At 46.1% G+C, this 20,128-nt stretch overlaps 1 protein-coding gene across 1 annotated transcript; it reads left to right on the top strand.

Annotated features, from left to right (window-relative positions):
• Positions 1-1,674: 1,674 nt before the first annotated feature.
• On the top strand, positions 1,675-19,801 carry LOC146596934 (uncharacterized). The gene is made up of 6 exons (XM_085303010.1): positions 1,675-2,124; positions 13,750-14,220; positions 16,822-16,962; positions 17,361-17,429; positions 17,968-18,058; positions 18,382-19,801. The coding sequence occupies exons 1-6, from the start codon at positions 2,070-2,072 to the stop codon at positions 18,587-18,589; spliced, it is 1,035 nt and encodes a 344-aa protein (XP_085159136.1). The 5' UTR covers positions 1,675-2,069; the 3' UTR covers positions 18,590-19,801.
• Positions 19,802-20,128: the final 327 nt, after the last annotated feature.

The following is a 20,128-nucleotide window of genomic DNA, read 5'->3' as shown; positions in this document are numbered from 1 at the left end:
TATGAGCTCTTCAGGAAGAGTTAGTAGGCCTTGCCTTGGAAATCTCTTGGACTTCTCTGAAGGAGTCAGCGAGCATGGAAATAAGCATGGTCCAGTTGAAATAGTCCACTTAGATTTCCTAAAGGCTTCTGACAGAGTCAAAGAGGCCCCAAAGGGAGCGGAGTAGACTCAGAATAAGAAGACAGGTCCTGGAAAGGTTAAATACTTAGTTAAATGATGGGAAGCAGAGGGGATAGGGAAATAGTCTGTTGTCCCAGTGGAGGTGGTCACAGGGCAACATCTCGGGCTCTGGGCTGCCTGTCACTCAAGGGGAAGAGATCTGCTGAGGCACTGAAAAAGCACACCAGAAATGGAACATGCTGAGCTAAAAATGGTGGTAAAGGAGTGGGACACTAGCAATATCCACGGTAGAAGAGCACAGTGACCTTTCCAGTGGGATATTTGCTGCAAAACCCTTCATTTGTCTGGGACACTCCTTCGTCCCTGGGAAGGAAACTAAAGTCTTCTCCGCTATCCTCCTCTCCTATGGCGGAGACTCGCTTGCCCACGTGGTGGAAAGAGTTTGCATTTTCTGCCCTAGAAGCAAAGYAATAATGCATGGGAGCACTTACATTAAGACATAGGCATTTTTTTAATTAAAAATGCCTGGTATTTAGTGCAACTTGACATATTCCCATGGGGAAAAKAAATTAATGATAAAGAAAGAGCTGCAGCTGGGCAGGAGCAGCCTTGCCAGGGCCAGAACTTACCCCAGGTTTCCCTTTTGTTTGAGTATAGAATATCTCCACCATCTTCCTGGTTGGGAAGAGACAGTTTGGGGTCAGAGCCGGATATCCCACCTGAGAGTGGGAAAGTCGTGAGCTGTCAGCCCAGGGCTGGGCATTGAGGATATGGGGCTTTGGGGAACTGCTCCTCTACAAGTGTCTGGTCAGAGCCATTCCTACATTGCCGTGACATTAGGCCTATGCTAACACTGTGCTTTTTAAATTTGACTGCTCAGACCCTAAATGAAGCAGCTCCCAGCTGTCTGAGTGGCTCTTGGTCCCATGAACATAGCTCCAGCACAACACGAGAAAGATGTTGGTACCATCCAGGCCTGCATCCCACAAGTAAAAGCAAACCCATCATATTTATGTGTTTTTGTGCATCACCTCCTGGGTTAAGGATCAATCCAGGTGAGAATGATCCCAGCAGCAGGTGGGACAGCCAAATGCATCAAAAGTATGTGGCTGAATGAGAGCATCTCTCTAGTAAAATCATTTCTCTGGCCTTCCCCGCTGCTGTTTCACTCGGCAGCCTTTGCTGCTGTCCCTCGGGGAGGGAAGCGTGTTTTTTCTCCCTACACAGAGCACAAACTGCTGCATGAAAAAACAAATTTGTCCCAAGTGACTTGTGTGTTGGAGAGGCCCCGCGGGCAGGTCCCCTGCACCCGGTTGCTCCCAGCCCGGCGCAACGCTCCCCCGTCTCGCCCCTTCTGCCGCTCCGACCGCGGGACGTGCTCTGCTTGCAAAATGCCCCAAGCAGCCGCTCCGCAGGGCTTCACATCCACGCGCAGCRCGGCTTAAACTCCGCTCCGTGGGGTATAGTTCTCCCTAGCGGAAAAAATGCCTCTGTGACAGCTCCAAGCACGGGGACAGCCACTGCACGGCACTCCCTTGTGGCTTTCCCTTTTCTTTTCCTTTTCCTCCCAGGCACGGCTGAATCCTCCTCCACCCCCGGCGCTCGCGCAGGCAGCCGGCCAGCCCTGTTAGCATTCGGCACTCATCGCTCCGAAGCARTTGCAGCTGCCGAGGAGCCAAACTCGGTGGCCGTGAGCACGTTGGTCCAACGTCTCCCCCCATCCTGGACCGTCATCTGATTTYTCCCAAGGGATAACGGCTGACCGGGACTGCGTCTCCAAGCCGGTTCTTTGCTGAGAAGCCGGCTGCCGAGTCTCCAGCGCGCAGATACTTCCCAGCGGGATTTTCTGCTTCGAATGACAGAGAAAGGGGCAAAATCGAACCGCCTGGTGCTCCGTGCGGGGGAGACACGTCGGGGGCTCCCTTCCGCCTGCCGTGTGCTGGGACACAATGGAGCTTTTCAAGCTGAGTCTGAGCTGCTTTTGCCTCCTTCCTTGGCTTGAGGGTAAGTTTTTCTTCCTCTGTGGTAGTCAAAAAGCGGGCAGCTCTCGGCCTCTTGGATTTTAAGCTGTTTTCCTGCCGAAGCGGTTGCCTGACTGCAACTCTCTGCAGCCGCTCGCTGCGAAACGAGTGCTTGCAGCTGCATTTCAAGGCATCATTTAAAAGGGGTTGAATGCAGGTGCATAGGGCAGTGAGGGACAGGCTGGCCAGGCATCGGACGAGCGTATCCAGGGGAACAGTGGCATCTTCACAGCTGGTTTTAAAAAACAAGAGCAGGTATCCTGCTCCATGGGATAGGCATGTACGAAGCAACTTCCCGAGCGAGTCCCGCGCTCCCTGCCCCAGCAGCTCCTTCACGGGTGGTCGCAGGCAGAGGTGTGTGGGCGCACAGAGCTGGGTGTTGAGACAGATCAATACCCTGGCCATAAACAGGAAGTTTTTGAGCCCAGGCAGCCTTGTATTTAATACCCATGAGTGGAAAGCAGAAATCCTGTCTGGCATTGTGGTGCAGAGCCAGATCAGAGTTCCTGGGAACAGTCAGTGCCGTGGTCTCACCTGTCCCATCCCAGACAGCAGGTAGTATCTCTGCTGTAAAAAAGAGCAAMCCCCCCAAGATAATAAACAATTCAATTTTTTATTCTGTTGCCATATGTGAGAGTCCAAGTTCATGAAAGAGACTCACTGAAATAAATCCCTGAAGTGCTTCAAGGCTCATCCAGTCCCTGAAGCTGCAAGGACAGCAGATCAGCAGTTTTGCAGGTTAGCAGCTCGGGGATTTTCAGCGAGCTCCCTAGACCAAAGGACTATAACTATTTTGGCTACACAGCCAGGATGTTTATTTCTTGAAGATAAAGGGCAGACTGGCAGCTCCAACTGACCGTAAAGCCTCTTACTTTCTGCTCCCCGTTCCCAGCAGCCTCAAAGCAGTTGTTCCCTATTCAGCCAGCCTGAGGTCTGCACTGCAGCCAGGTCAAAGGAGGGGCTTGCACTCACATARGCTTCACTTCTGCTCCTTCTAGCATTGTTTTTCTGCACCCCAAATCTTGCCAATTAAAATAAATTCAGTGAATTAGATCTCTCTCCCTAAAAGCCCCGGACTCAGGGTATGTATTTCCCTGGCTGATGGGGGCTGAGGATAGGTGCACATCTTGTAACTGTCCCAGCTGGCCAGGTGAAGAACTGGAGATGGCACAGTGGTGGGATGCCACGAGAGCAGGACAGCCGTAGGGATCTTGTTCTTTCTTTTTGCTCTAATAAAGATCTTTGTCCAGTGTTAGGAAAAAAGTGGTTCTTCACTGTTGCCACACTGGGAAATTAAGCAGTGCCAAGGACCGCTCCCCAGCAAACTTCTTTTCCTTCACAATGAAACAGCCTTGGAGCAATCACACAACCAGGTGCTGCATTTCAGCCAGGACAATGCATTTCAGCTGTTTTGCGAGAAAGGAATTCCCCTCCCCAATATCCGGCAATGCTCCAGACAACCTGGAAGAGCAGAGAGTAAACATACGCTTTGCCCCGCGGCTGACACCCCCTCCCCAGCCCTCTCTCCCCTGTCCCATCCTGCCGGGGTTGCCTTGCTGCAGGCAGGACAGAAGTCCTTGCTCTTCCCAGGCCTTTGAGGCCTGCTGGCATGAAATCCTGGAATTGCTGATTCTGACAGTGGTTTCTTTGGAAATCCCCGGCCAGCAGGGAGGGGGCTGAGGTGCCTTCTAAGGAAGCAGTAAGGTATAATGTGCTCTGGGAAACAAGCCTCAGGCATGAGCAGGATCTGTGCACGGACAAGCAGACAGGAGACTGCTGAAATAACACCACATTTAAGCTTAGTGTACAAGATGACCCTCCAAGGAAGCCAAATGCAGCGGCCACACAGAAAAGACCCTCTTGATTCTCACCCACTGAGCGTAAGGCTGACACCAGCTCTGCTTGGCTGCCCAGCCTGGACCTCATACCCTAGGTGAGCTGCTCCCCTCCTCCCTTGCTCCCCACACTTCAGAGGTCGCCCACAGAATCACACACGAAAGAGGCAGAAAGGCCAGGCACAGCTGATCTTCCCCCTTTCCCTGTATACCCTTCCCAGCCTCCAGTGGCTTTTGACTCAGGATTTCCTGGCACTGGTGTGTTTAACTCCTCAGTGTCTCAGCAGATCTGCTCATTCTGCGTGTGTAGGCTCCTCTGCATGCATGCACATGGGAGCATTCATGGTAGCCACGGGCAAAGACTTCCAAGACTACCCGTTGGGTGCAGAGCCACCTCCTCCTGCTTGTTGTGAGCCTCTCCTTGGTGCCTCATGTCCTCTCTGGGAAACCTCTGAGCAGTCAGTCCCTGCCCATCCTGTCTGGTTTCTGTAGATGCCTCTTTTTCCCCTACCAGCACATCCTAGGCAGAGGGACACGTTCTGCTTTGCTCTAATCCTTCTCCTAGCGGCTGAGTTGCTTTTTGACATCTGCTGAGCCCTGAGCCACTGTTTGCCTGGGATAATCTCTGACAGTCCCCAGCTCCCCCTCCTGAGATGCAATGGGCAGCTCAGAGCCAGGTGTTTCCTATGCGAGCCTGGGACTGGTTTTCCCCACATACATCAGGTTTGTAGTGATCTGACCTCCTCTGCCCATTTATAGCCTGGTCGCTTGGGTCACTTCTGCAACACTTCCCCATCCCTGCCACCCCACAGAGCACCGTGGTGTCGGCTGCTTCCCCATGCCACTGTGCAGCCCTTGTCCCAGTCACTAATGAGGGAGCTGCAGAGCAGGGCCATCCCTTGGACCTCCTGCGCTACAAGAGCTGACTGCTTCTCATAGTTTAGCAAGGTGTTTACCCAAGCCAAAATCTTCCTTCTTTTCCCATGGCTGCYCTGCTCCCTTCAAAAGACCTTTGCTGAGAGGTCTGGTCAAAAGTGGACGCTGCCAATGACAGCAAGCTTCACAGTAACAGGGAAAACTATGAATTCTTGCTGGGAAAAAGCAATGAAGCNAAAAAAAAAAAAAAAAAAAAAAAAAAAAAAAAAAAAAAAAAAAAAAAAAAAAGTAGGCAAATGTGGTTGCCAGAACCAACTCCTGGGAATGACTCCTCTCACAGAGCCATATTACTGAAACGTTATCTGAGTGCAGACCCAGGTATTTGCAATCAGGTATTTGCACTGACAAGCCATTCACAGACTAGTCACTGGCAGTTACCAGCAGGTTTTGTTGACTTCTCTGCAACAAATGACACAGCTTGCTGAGAGCCAATCTGCTGTCCAAAGTGATGGAAATAGTGGACCACAAAACAATAGCTGTCAGTGGCCGGGTAGCTGCTTACCCAGCTCTAGTTCTGCTTGTTCTGATGGACCAGATTGATAGATGCTTGTTTGGTAAACAGGAACTCACAGGCTCCATCTAACTCCTTATGTAGATTGGCCACATCTACTGACCTGTCGTGGAAACATGTGTCCACATAAGTAAAATCCAAGTAAGCATGGCCATAGCCTCAAGGAGGATTGGGATAAAATAAAACTAATGTTGGTTTCATTCAACATCCCGTTGTGCAAAGAAATACCTATTATTATCTCCTGCTGTGCTGGTCTTAGGCAAAAAATCAGGCAAAATAGATATGTTCTTGGCCGTGCTGGCATCCCCAGCCATCCTTTGCCCTAGGCAACTGCCTTCTTTATCCTTGTGTAGGACTGGAGCAATAGAAGCATATGTTTATCCTTTGGGACCTCAGGTTTTATTGATCAAATGTTGCAAGTGAATGTTGGTAGGCAACATTCTGCTAGTATGCAGCTGAGTATTGCAATGCAAGCCATCCCACGAGGACCACAGTCAAGGTGACTTACCTAATGACAGAGGTTTCCAGAACTTCCCAAAATGCTGATTTCCACAAGGAAACTTCCTATTATCCAGAGGCCAATAGTTCTCAAAACTTTGGGGCTGCCAGCGTAAGACAAAGAGGAGGGACTGCAGGTGAAGAAAACAATGGTGAAATGAACATCTAATCACTGACTCTACAACTTAACTGTCTGGCTTGGTAAGTTTAAGCAAAACAGGGAAAACAAACATCTGAATCCTACATGGAAATTGCAGTGGCCTTCTGTCTAAATAGATAATGAAGGACAGGTCAATCTGCAGCTCTGGAGAAGAAATCCACATCATGAAACATCCTGCAATTTGTGGAGATTTCTGACAGTCCCCTAAAGAGGAACAGCCTTGATTTGTCCTTTGTTAGTGGAAGTCATAAAATGGAGGACAAGTCTGGAAACTAACCCACAAGGCTGATTTTCAAGGAGAAAGAAGGCTCTGCTACCTTCCCCTCTTTACCACACCACAGTGCAGCTTGTTTGTTGAAGGTCCAAATTATAATTCTATCCAATAGGACAATTTTCTCAGACTAAATACTTTAAAAGCAAAGCAAACTCTCCTTTTGGAATGCCTAACTCTACTCTGCTTACTTAGCAAAGAGTCTTCTGACTGTTCAGAGCTCTTTTTACGCCCCAGTTTCAGGAAGTTCCCAGAAGCAGTTATGAGAAGAGCCATACTGTAAAATCATTATCAACTTACCAAGCTGTTCTCGAGTTGAGTTCTTAATTCGTGCTTTGCTGACTGCTCTGAGTCAGATCTTCACCTGCACAAACATGCAGGATTTCAGTGGACCTATGATGATTTGAACAACCTCCAGATTTAGACAGTAATTACTCCCAGTCTTTTCTACACCCCAATATCATGGGAAAAAAAGAGGCATTTCTAGAAAAGGGGGCTGGGCTCATTGTGCCTCATAAATCATGCCTGGTGCCACCACGGATGTTCAGCCATGATGCTTTTATTGGCATGGGAGCAGGGGAAATGCAAGAGGCAAAAGGGGCAATAGGGTAACATCACTCTTGTGCTAGGACACAAGGAGTTTGTAATCGCCTTCAGGACTTCAGGGACCCTCATATGGCTCCACAGCTCACACTTGGGATGATGCAGGCTTTTCAGATGTCTGTACTTTGTGTGATGGCCACCACTGTGGCTGTCCCTCTTCCCCCTTCCTCCCGTCTGTCTCTGTGGTGGGATTGCTCCTGCACTCTACTTTACTACACGGGTAGTACAGTGGCTAGAAAAGGAACCATGGGAGAATTACTCCCACCTTAGTTCTCTTTCGCCTCAGCTAAGTTTGCATCATTGTTGCTAGGGTAACAGTAAATCAAACCATAGTTGGTTTGCAAAATTAAGGAGAGGGCCTTTGTAAACCTTCGACTGACATTGTGGAAGGCTCCAGTTTAACGGGGAAGCTGCTGAGGAAGAAATCATGTTTGGCATGTGTCCACTTTTCTGACTACCACTGCAGCTTAGCTGCAGTCCTAAGTGAGCTTCCTCATGAACTACAAATGCTAAACAAAAAGACTGTCAGATTCAAAGGAGTTTTGCTTCACTGTGTACATCTGGACTTCCTGCATTCGGCCAAAAGCATCTGCTTGGCACAAACATCTCATGACAGCAAGTRTCTTCCCATCTGCTTTCAAATTCCTTATCTCATGGCCATGGGCTAGTCCACTGTGCAGAGGGGCTTTCTGCCTGCTTGTTGCAATGACCACTGGATTTTTCAGTCCAATGAGCACAGATTACCTTCCTAAGCAGCAGTTATTGCTGGACAGCATTCAGAGTTGCTCCTGCTCTCTAATTTAAGGCCTTGTTTATCCATAACTGACAGGATCTCAGGCTGCTCACTTAAGTTAAATTAAATGTAATGTCCTATGAGTGATCTTACTGGAGCAACATATTGCACTGAGCTCCCTCTGCACAGGGAATCCTCCTACTTTAATGGGAGAGCTTCTCTCCCTCTGCCACAACATCTCCTACTTTATGTCTAGTCCTGACCCCCTGCAGGAGGTGAAGACAGCTTGCCAGTCCCTTGGGTGCACAGAAACAACTTCTTCCTGTCCAGAAGAAACATTTGGCTGCATTTTTGCTCATAGAGGGTATGGTAACTTCAAGCTATTGCAGAAAATTGCTCCTGCTGCTACAGATAGCCACGTGAAGCTCCCTTCTGCTACATCCAACATCTTTCTAGACTGTCTGGTGTTGTAGGTGTGTGTGTAAATCACTAGGAAAGCCCCATTCCGAATTTAGTCCTGAATGTGAATCTTGGTAAGGGATCCAGAAAGAAAAGGATAGTAGTTCTGCAATACTAGCAATGAGGGTAGGAGGGTAGATGTGGTTAAGTTCTGCATTTGCCTGAAAGGTCAGATCATCCGTAGCAAGATAGTTAGCAGTATTGTCTCCGTTGTCCTCACGCCTGAGCAGCTGGAGATGGTGTTCCCCATATTCTTCAGTTTGCTTCTTTCTGGCTGGGGCCGTTTCTGATACAAGTTGGACTCTCATGGCTCACATGGCTTCTGTTAGAGCTAGGATAGAGATCAAAATTGTTGGCAGGGTCACTTGAGAGGACAGGAATCTTCCAAACCCTCTTCCCATCTGATACTCCTTGAACTGCAGCTGTAGTCAACCTGACAGGAGAGATCTGATATCTAAGGGTGAGCTTTGCAAGGAGGCAAACATACATACTGTTAACCAGRATGGTGTGGGTCATTCTCCTCCTTAGAGAAGCTAAGGGTCTACTGCAGCTRCAGATAGTGACTCTGAATTAACCGGAACAAGAAGCTCTTCAGCTTGTTTTGATAACCCAGGGCTGTCTCAGAGATTTCCCTGCCATTGTGCATGTACCAATAGAGTTATGCTCATTTGAAGTGGAAGCAGGAGAGATAGCTTGGAAACATTTCTCTGAGCTGCTCTTACTGCTGCCCGGGAGCTCGTGAGGACCTGCTGGAGACCCTGGTTCTGACACCCACCCCTGGCTCCACAGCACCTGCGGGGAATCAACCCCTGCACATCTGCCTCCAGAAGCCTGAGCAGGGCCAAGGCAAGAGCATATCAAGAAGGGGGTGCTGCTGAGGCGTATGCTCTGCGCAAGTGGGGCATGGCAGAGAGCCCCAGGCTTGGAGTGCAGGGTGGGAAGRTGAGATTATATGGACCATGGCTTCCCTGCAGGTAATGTGCAAGACAAGGGTAGAGGTTATAGGTGAGGGCATGCCAGCAATCGGTGGGAGGATTTGCGAAAAAGGGAGAGATAGGGAAGAAGAACACAGAGCAAGAAGCTGCCAGGCTTATGGCATCTAAGAACGAACTTTGGGAGCTCTCCGGGGTCCGGGCGATCCCCTGCAAAGCAATCTGTCTGGGTGGTGCCCTAGCTGCCCCAGATAGGCACCTGCCTTTGAGCTTTGGGAGAGGCAGGAAAGGGTAAATCCCTGACTGTGACTCAGCAGTCATGCTCACCCTGCAGGAAAAAAAAAAAAAAAAGAAAAAAAAGAAAGGAAAAAAGCCACTTGGCAAAAGTAACCGAGCTGATTAAAGTATTCTGTGAAGACCCAAGGGGAGAGCAAAAGAGGCCAAAGCCAACAGCGAGGTCCTGGGTGGACATGTTTTGGGAACCCATACTTGCTCGGCTCTGACTGACCCCCTCCCTCTGCAGAGCGTTTAGAGGGAGCGACCCAACCTAGCCTTGATCAAGTCATCACAGGCACTGCTTAGAAACAGCAGAAACATTCCCAGCCGTATTGGGCTTACTGGTAACCAAGGCTTTCCTGGTGACATTACCTTAATTAGGAACGTTGCATGAATTCTGCTCCCAATCCTGCAAGGAACAGCATGTCCCAGGGGTGCTCATGCCATAGACAGGCAGGGGACTATATTTGCTTGTTTTCCTTTCTCATAGCCAGACAGAGTGGCAGCACCATAGGATAAGCCAGCTGGCATCAAGTGCCTTTGCTAGAAATTGTTTATTTTGTTCCTAAAAATATGGGGAGGCAAAAACACTCAGCACGAGCAGCTGAAAGCAGGCATCTATTCAGGCTCTGAGGGTAAGGCTGGCGTTTTTCAGAGAAGCTGAGTCCACATCTGCAAGCCTACGGTGGGTTTTCTTTCCACCTCAGTCTCACAAAGTTGGATATCACGCTCATATTTCCGAAATGTCAGGGCTGATGGCTGTATTTGCAGGGGTGCTGAGCACGGGCACTGGAGATGCTTGGCAGTATTGGGAAGAAAGGTCCTTTAGTTTTATGAATATGGATTTTCAGTGCCTGATGTGTATCCCAAGGTAAATCTGCTTCAGCTTTCTTTGTGGCTGTACCTACCTATTTTTTTTTGGTGGGACAAATCTCTGAAAACTGAGATCTGCATAAAACCAAGGCGGCTAGTAGAAAGGGGCAGCCCAAAAGGGTAAAATGCTTGCAGGTAACAAATGGATGTGCAATGATTGCAGGTAACACGCAGATAATATAGGGGCTCCTTAAGGAGGACCATATACCACCAGGGACTACACATAGAGAGCAAAACACAAGCTTGGCCAACACATAGACAGCAAAACACAAGCTTGGCCACTGGATTAAACAGTAGAGCTCCTCAAAACATTAAAAAAAAATAAAATAATTAAAAAAAGCTTCCAAAATGAACAGTCATGTCCAAGCACTGAAAGAAAAGCAGCATAAATTCTGATGTGCTTAATGTTGACCCAAAATAAAACATCTGAAAAAAGATTGCAGAGAAGCAACTTAGAGAAAGCCTAAAAAACTACTAATAGAAACTTTTTCAAATATATCCAAAGTAGAAACGCGGTGCGGGTAATGAGGCCAACAACTGACTTAAGTATGAGAAGGGCAACCAAGGAAAGACTGTACAGAAAAGCTGAAGGAATTATTGTCGTGGGTATTCACTTCAGACGTGGTCAGGGAAGTCCTCACACAGTGGCCATTCTTCACAGTCTGAAAAACAATACTAAACAAAATTGCCAGTAGAAGTTTTAGGAAAAAAAAAATCAGCTATGGCAAATGACAAGGCCCAGATGGCTTTCACACTAAGTTAAAGGCAATTAAATAAGCCATTCTTTGAACTTGTAAGAGGAATGTAAGCTACTGCTTAAAGTGGTTTCAGCCATAAAACAAACAAACAAACAAACAAAAAATGGATTATGGCAGCCATGTCAATGTTCAAAAGAGATCTTTGCGAAATCTGGGGAAATACAGGTCACCACATTTGATTTTGGCATCAAGTAAGTGAATACAACAGAGAACAGAATTAGCAGATGCACAGATGAATGTGAGAGAAGTCAGTACGGCTTTTGCGAACAGAGCACTAGATTCGCCTGTAATGGCATAAAGCAGTTCATTTACATGGTGAGCTGATCTGGATCTCGTGCTTGGATTTGCAGAAGACTTTTGATAAGATTCATCCACCAAAGCCCTTAATATCAGTTCTTATGCAATAAGAGACAGATTTCTCCCATGGGCTGGTAAGTGGTTAAAGATGAAAAACAAAGAGCAGGAACAACAGCAGAAAGGTAGCAGTGGATACACATGAAGCTATTTGAGGGTGATCTTGGAAAAAAAAGGTGCAAATAATGAAGTAATAAAGCTTGCTCACGGCACAAAATTATTCAGAATAATCAAAACAAAAGTTGACTGTGCAGAGCTGCAGAAGGAGTTCATGATACTGACTGAACACTGAGATGATTAATAAACTTCCGTGGTGAAAAATACAATGTAACGTGCATAGGAAAAAGTTCTAACCATAAATACCTGCATAACTCTCTTGAGTGAGCTCTTTCCTTGCTTGATTTTTATCTTTTGCCCTTATACATGTGCCAGTGTCCAGTACCAGAGCCGGAATATTGGGCTCGGCAGAAATTTTGTCTGACTCAGTACAGTTCCCTTGCTCCTTATATTTCTCATGTTTTTATGGAGTGCTCAGTTCACTACTTCTGAAATGTATGTCTCCCAATTAAGATGAAGCAAAGTGTTTCTGTACATACTGGATTCTGGGTCCTAAAAGAGAAAAAATGAGGGGGAGTGCTAGGAGGCTGTATTCATGCCTTTGGATTAACCGAGATTACGTGAGATTAGGTAGGAGTCAATTCCCCTGCCTGTGGAACGTGAGGTTTGGGGTAGAACCTCAGTCCTACAGTGCACGAAACATCAATTTATGCAGCCTTTACTAYGTGGTAAAGAGGACTGGACTCACGAGCTGCTCACGGATCCTGCAGCGATTTTGTTTCTGGCACACAGGATTAGCAGGAACTGCCTGGGCCGTCGGACCCACCGGCCYGCGTAGTGCGGCACCCCAGCACCGACGCGTCCATCCTCACCTCATCGCCATCCAGCAGAGGAGTTGCACCGTGAATTCCAGCCCCTCTCCCTGCGTGTCCAGGCCCAACCAGAAAGTCCTGAGCTGTTTCTCATCTAACAACCTCCAGGCGTTATTAGTCTAGCAGATCCCTAGGATTTCCTAAGCAAAAACGTGGGAGCTCTTTTAAGCTATTGTTCCTTGTTATTGTGTACTGGCTTCTGTTTACACCATCATTAGTTTTTTCAGGTACCAAGCCAAATACACACTGCCGGGGAAAGTATTGTGCTTTGCTTTGGGAGGGGAAATTCTGCAGAAAGAGCTGCTCAGATAAGGATCACTGTTCTGTCTAACGTCATTTTTCAGGCTTCCCTTACTCACTGCACTCGACGTGGTATGCTGACGGTGCTCCTCAAAATGTGGCTCTTGAGGAGAAGAGGAAAGATTTTCACCACAACAGATGAAAGCTGTCATGTTTGAGCTGTAATTAAAACTGAAAGGTTTCTCAGGACGTGGCAGAAACTTGAATCATTCATTTCTATTCCTCTGTGTGTAAATTAGGCACAAAATTTATAACAGACGTTGCATCTGTGTCAATGAATGACATACRGTTTAGCATTTAATATTTTGTTCAGGATGTTCACCGGCCACACCTGTTGATTTTGCAGTGAAAATGGATGCAATTTTCCAGCTAACAGGACGATATCCATCCCCAGTCATCAAAGGCCCAGATGGGCCCCATTACGATCAAAAGCAACAAGCAATTAAGAAATTGCTTCAAATTGTGTGTCCACTGTCGAACAAGTATAGGGTCTCTCTTACAAAGGTGTTCTTTAAATATGGTACCCTCACATCTAGGGTGTACAGACTAGTGTCAGGTACACTAAATACAAGTTTACTTCAATACTTGCACAAGTCAAATTAGTAAATACTTCCAGACTCCTGAAGCAGTATGGTTTTATCTCTAATGTTGCTATACTATCACAAGAAGCCACCTAACGTAAACAGGAGCCCAAGATGGCCTACGTGGCGACCTAGATAAGCATTTGGGTATTTCATGAATTTTAATTATTTTTTCATAAGAAAGATTTGATCCAGATCAAATGGATCCGGGGTTGGGGTGTGGGGAGCAAACCATCCAAGTACTTTGGAGGGAGAGAAGGACGAGTACTTAGTTAAAGCTTTAGCTCGTTGAAATATTGTATTAAATGTTATAGACAGATATATCACAGACAGTAAATTTTTCCCCATTAGTCATATGAGTTCGTCGGTCATAGTTATTTCTCTCTAGTATTATTCCTGGTTATTTATACACTATGTATTATAAAAAATGCAATTTTGGGAAATTGGGAGGATGTAGGAAATGTCTGCCTAGGCGTGATTCCACAAAGGACTGGTGGGAAGTCTCCCCTTTCCCCTGGGCATTTACAACATCTTGTGCTAAGAAGATGTGTTTGTTTTGGACATGTAGCATACTAAACCATGCTCTGATTGCACCGTAGTATCAGAGGGGCAAGGCTTCCTCATAAAGAACACCTGGCTGGAAAAGTGCATTCACGTCTCCCACCACAAGACTGACGGCGTTGGCCTAACCGACTGCAAGCTGCACTCCCAGCAGCAGCAGTGGAGCTGGGACCCCGCCACCAGGACCATCATCAGCCTTAAAACAAAGCAGTGCTTGTCAGCCCACAAGACACGCAAGTATGCGCTGGCCAAGCTGGAGCCCTGTGGGAACTGGGAACGCCAAGCGTGGGCCTGCAGCAAGAAAGGACATTTGACTTTAGAAAATCTGGGCTTCCACCTCACCACCAAGGAAGGAGGCCACAAGGTCTTTGTCTCAAGGGAGAAGGACAAGTTCAGCAAGTGGAAGACTTTAGCAGATGAAACCATCTGTGCTGCTGCCCAGACAGTGGCTCTGAGGCCTGGTGAACCAACACAAGAAGCTATAGACAGACTGGTCTGGATATATGAAAGTAAGATGAGGTAGATTTCACAGCTGCTAACATCTAACCTTAGGTGTCATCATCACCTAGAAGCCACCTAACACCAGGCTTGCTTTCATCATCCTAACTCATGGTCACTTTGGCCAAGTCTGGAGAGATACCAAATGACTCCAAGCCAGCCTGACTATGCTTCTGTACCACCAGTTTCTGGCAGCTGCTGCTAGTGTTTTGCAGAAAGCAAGCAGCATCTTACTGGATCAGGCTTCTAAAACTGAGCTGCAAGTCTGATGATAGGCAAAAATCAAATATTTTGGAAAGCTGATCTGAATCAGTGCCCAAAGCTGAGAATTGTTTGAATTGCCTGAGAGTCCTAACTCCAAAGCAGCCGAGGTGAAAGTCTCATGGTTAGGCATGTAGAGTTTGGAGGGGCCTTTTCAAACTTTGTGCCTCTGGGTGTTATTCAAAGTAACAAGAAAACTAGAGGCAGCTTAGAACTTTTTTAAACTAATATGAATTATTGAGGAGCGGCTATATTTGAAATGAGAAACTCTTGCTTCAGTCTGAGCAACATATTAGAGTTATCTCCTACCAGAGCCAAACAGTACTCTCATCACTAATTAAACCACAGTTCTAACCTTCACCCCATGTTCTCCTAATCCTCAAAAGTGAGTGTTGTTCCTGATCCCTGATGTAACTGTAAAGTGACCAGTGAATGCAGTAAGTGGTGGGAGGTGGTTTAAGTGTTGCCCTCTCTTCACATTAAGAAAGWCCAAAACATGACATTAGAAGTTCATAAATTGTGGAGCTTATTTCTTCAACGTTACGGCCTCATCTGCCTTTGTGAGCGTTCCCTATCCTCTGCTGAAACTGGATGCAAAAAGAGGCAGAAACCCTGACCCTATCATAACCTCAGGCATTTGATACCAGGCTAACTCCTAATAACATAAATCAGGCATAGTCACTGCACCAAGACGAGACTGTCATCATTTGTAAGATGGCCAGTGAAGCCCACTGCAGATAACTGATAATTCATGATCCAGTCTGATTCCTTCTTTCATTTGCTCTCTTACAAACTGGGAGGTGGTTTCAGGACTTTTCTCACGAAGTTGTGTGCAAAACTAAGACCTGAAAAATCACACTCAATTCCTACCCCCATCCTCTCCTCTCCTCCCTCCCTCCACTCCAGGGATAAGAAAAGAGCTGGCATTTGTAATGATTTTTCTCTGTTTGCTCACTCCGTAGGTGACGAAGTTGCCAGCCTTCCTGAAGGGAAATTATTTCCTCTACATGAGGTTACTCCTTATATTAAGGCCTGATGGCCCCAATGAGATTTTAAGCCTCGCAGAAATGAGTAAAGACAAAATGCGATGAATCTGGTTGGCATAAGCAGACAGATTATGAATATAACCTTTTGACACAAAAAGGTTATAGCTAATTGGAAACAGAAAGAGATACAATAGCTTTTTTCGCTGCAATGCACAGACAAGATGGCCTTTTTACCCAGGTTTTTAATTAGTCAACTAGAAGGTTAACATGTAATTATCACAGACTAGTAGCCACAAATGTGAATGTATAACATAAAGTAAACAAAGCCAATAAAAACTAGATTCTGTAATAGGCTAGTTAAATATAGACTAGCAAATGCTTGGAACACTTAAGTTCCAATGGGGAAAAGGCATTTGAAAAGGGCGTTTGCATTCCCCACGGCAATGTTCCTGGCACACCAATGCTCCCTTAGAGCCAGGCTCCACAAATGGGGCTGCAAATGTAAAAACACAGAGCAGACTTCGAACCAAGTTTTGCCAGTTACTGAGTGTGGTGCACACGGATAGCTTTCCTATCAACCCCATGGTTCAGAGTCTAGTGGAGTAAATGTATGCCACTGAACCTTCTGCAATCTCTGCCTCTGGCAGTTTGCTGCCCTGTAGAAAAGCCTGCTGTGCCTTTGCCTAGAGCCTGTCCTGCGTGGTTAGATCCTCCGCAAATGCTCTGGTGGGGRGCTAGCTCTAAGCACCAAGTGTAAACCCACCTAGAGGTAGGTCATCTTCCTTCCTCCGTTAGGCACTCCAACAATTTCTAGAACAAAACAGGCCTCTCTAACACCTTCTGAAGACCAGCGACACTATGCCAGCCATGATCTTCTCAGCCAGTGTAAATGACTGTTTGAAATCTTGATTTCTCAAATACTCCATCAACAGCTGATACCTGAAGCCACCTCTCTCACTTGCAAGAGATAGGAACTATTTACCACTCATTTGATCACATTTCTTTATCTACTATGTTGATAACRTCTCTGATGCTTAGCTATAGTTTTACTTGCCTCTTCCTCATACCTTTAACAGCTGATACTGCATTCATATTTTTAGGCCATAATTGACCTTACCTACTGCCAAAAACCAAGTTCTTGTCTGGCTGCAGGTTTAGTCTTGAGAGGTTTCCTTTATCACCTTTGAAACGGGTGAGAATGCAAGGCCCTTGACACASAGGAGATGATTGGTACTACGTTGAGTCTTGTTTGCTTGCAGGGTACAGGACTAATATGCCAAGGCTGGGTTCCCATCCCTCATGTACCCAGGATTCTGTACAAAAAGTAAATGATAATCAGATATCTTTGCTTTGTTCCCTTCTAAGCTAAAACCATCGAGTCGTCAAAGACCCACGCTGTGGTCAAGGAGCCTTCCAYGGGCTTGACTGACCCACCTCTGACTAATGAATTTCACAGCACAGCATCTCCAGCGAAGACTAAACAAGCACACCTCCCAGCAAACAAGGGTGAGCACTTTTCTGAATGCATATGTAACAACAGTAGGAGGGAAAGTGTGGGGAACTTCTAAGGATTACTCTTTTTTTTCCAGTGGTAGTAAGTACCTGAGTACTTCTGAAGTACTCCCACTTCTGAGTGCTTGGAGGCTGCTCTCCAGGCAAGTTGAGATATTTGCCCTGGGAAGCAATTTAGTGATATGATCGTAGTCTTAGCCTGGAGGCACAGTCATCAGAAATTCCAGGAATAAAAAAATTTCTGTGGCTGGGTGACACTGAGGAATGAGGAGGTTCCCCTTCCACYTCGATACACCAAGAGGCTCTGTGCTTACTGTGGATCCGAGAGCTAAAAGCTCCCTCTGGTCTGACAGTGGAACATGCTAACCTGAATGTCTCCATCTTTCCCCCAGRTCCATCCCACAGTCAGTCTAAAAAGCACCATGGAAACCAAGGGAAAAGCTCTGGGGCCAGGCTTGCAGGTAGGTCTAAAAATTAACCAGAAGAGGAAGAGACCAGGTGGATAAAGGTTCATCAGTGTCCCTAACTTTCCCACCAACTGCAGGGTTATGTTCCYGTGTGTCCAGCTGAGGATGCACAGTGCTCAAAAGGGAACAAGGGCACCAAATTACCTGCCCAAGAAATTTATTTTAATGATCAAACAGAGCTTCCTGGGCCTGGAGTACAAAAGTGAGCAAGAACACACAAATGCCTTGTCCCAGTTCACTAGAAGAAACAGTAATCTTGTCTAGCACTGGTGCCTTCCCAGAGTGGAGGAGTGTGAAGGGTTGTCTTCTGAGCAAGAAAGAAAACTCTCGCATAGCCATTTTCGATAGACGGATTCTGGGTGGAGCAGAGCAACCGTAGTGTGTTGGATTTAAACAAAGTTTTCCTGCTCTGCTGATGGGACTGTTACCACTGTTCTGCAGTGATATTAGAGGTGCTTTTTGCAACAATAGTAGGTACTGAATCATATCAAGTATGGCAAATGCACGACTGTTTTATATGACATCCTTTCAGGCACCAACTGGAAGACAGCCATGCTGGTCCTCAGCCCCTTGGCATTCATACTGGGATTAATAATACTGACAGTGAATGTTCGTTACAACAAGTAAGTGAAGGTTAAGGTTCTTTTGATTTTTCACCACTCTGTCTGACATTTCAGAATAAAATCCTGATCTTGGTATCCTCCCCCTTCCCGCACCTAAAATGTTTGACCAGATGGCTCTGGTCATCTCTGTCCTTGATTTCTCTCCTCTGTCATCCTGTTTCTCCCTCCTACTTACTACTCCATCCAAACRCAGCTGCTAACGTTGGCTCCTTCGGCTCTGCACCACTCTCGTAATTTGGTTAGGGAATTTGGGCACTATGGCTGCTGATCCAGCTCACATGCAGAAGCATCAAGCAGATGCAGTCTCTTCTCTGCTCTCCTAGGAAGAAGAAAATCCTGTCTGCTTTGAAGGGTTCCCCACAGAGCAGCAGCAGAGCTGACTTATGGAAGCGGTCTCCATTACCAAGAGGCCCCCAGCCGTACGCGCCACCGTATCGYTCCCCTTCCTTGAGACACGGGGAGATCCTTATCGAGTGGAAAGACGGGACTGTCACTCCTCTTTTTGATAATGCCAATTATCAAATGGACTAGCTCCGAGCTGTTGTTTCGCACTGTGCTACCTGCCATTCTTCTCTACAGGAAGAGCACCTCCGTAGAGGATTTTCTCCCTCGCCTTACTATTTTTGATAGGGAGCTATAAGGGCTGTTTGTTTTTTTAACACTTGAGAACAATCTCCTCGTGCAGCACAGAAGTTGAAGCAAGCAGAACAGATTGTTTTGTTCGCATAGGCATACACCGCTTAGCTCCTCCAGAGCTAGTTTAACCCATGACAGGACCCAGATTTCGCTAAATAAAGCCAGGTATCTTGTCAGCCRCAACTGTCTGCTGCGCTGAAATTCTGGTATTACTGAGCACGCAAGAAAGTAGTTCCTCTGAGACAAGGAATAAGGTGAAAGCACAAATCCTGGTGAATCTTAAATCCTTTTTAAGCTTAAAACTAGCTGCCAACCGACACAGAAAGCCGTCAGTTACTTCGTCTGCGAAGGAATGTAACTAATAAGCACTGCCTTCAGGACTCAAAGGTGAAAGGGTCTCCTCTGGAGATCTGCCACCCACACTAAGTTATCAATTAGGGAACAGAAAGGTCATTTTTCTACATTAAAAAGTTGCACTCTTTCCTCTCTGCAACACAGCAAGACTGCTGCTGAGAGAGTATCTGTTTCACAAAATATTTTTATATTTACAGTCTACTAAACCCTATAACTCCCCCCTCCTCCTCCTCCATGCATAGCAATGTCAGTGATACCTGGCAGTGACATTACCTGGCCATTTTACACCAGTTTCAGATTCTAATTTTCTATGGTCGTATGCAATATTCAATAAACAGATATATTGCCCTGCATCTAGAGCAGCTAGATAGGCTCATTATTTCTGGGAAGGAGTAATGCAGTATTTTTAACCTTTATACTTCCTCTTGATGAGCATAATTATCTACCATCTATCACACTCAATCCTGATCATTTCTCAGAGAAATTAGCAACATTTTATTTCCATTTTAATATTCACAAATCTATGTTTATCTTCTYTCTGATCTTGTGGCACCAGAAATCATAAGCTGCACTATAAATCAGAAATTACTTGGAGAAAGCAATGCTAACATCARGAAATTACTAGCATGAGCTACATGAATACATATGTTCAAAATTACAAGGAAAAATATATCCTGACTTGTTTCTTAGGTCAAGCCTGGATGACACTTTTCAATTTACACCTAAATGAATTTGTTATGCAGTTTCAGTGAAGCTTGGACTTCTCTCTCGTCTTTTTTTTTTTTTTTTTTTTTTAACCTCGGACAAAAATAAGATGTATAGGGAATTTAAACTGTGATATTTCATTGAACAAAGATCCACAGCCTAGTAAAAAGTTAACTGCCACTATGACTAAGAACTTAGCAGGTCTCAGGAAAGAAAATACAAATGTTACTGGTTCAGGACATAAATTCATAGAAGTTGCATATAAACATCTTCCTCATGCAAATTACTCCATAATTATTCACTGGAGGGTTTCCCCACAGTCCTTCCTTGGGAGGGAATCYTAGCACTAGACACAGGCAGAGGAAAAATTCCTCC

The sequence above is a fragment of the Rhea americana genome, unplaced genomic scaffold (assembly GCF_003343005.1).
Source record: "Rhea americana isolate MKP2758 unplaced genomic scaffold, rheAme1 scaffold_196, whole genome shotgun sequence".
Classification (NCBI taxonomy): domain Eukaryota; kingdom Metazoa; phylum Chordata; class Aves; order Rheiformes; family Rheidae; genus Rhea; species Rhea americana.
Note: the sequence above shows the minus strand (reverse complement) of the source record. Positions and strands in the feature narration are given on the sequence as shown.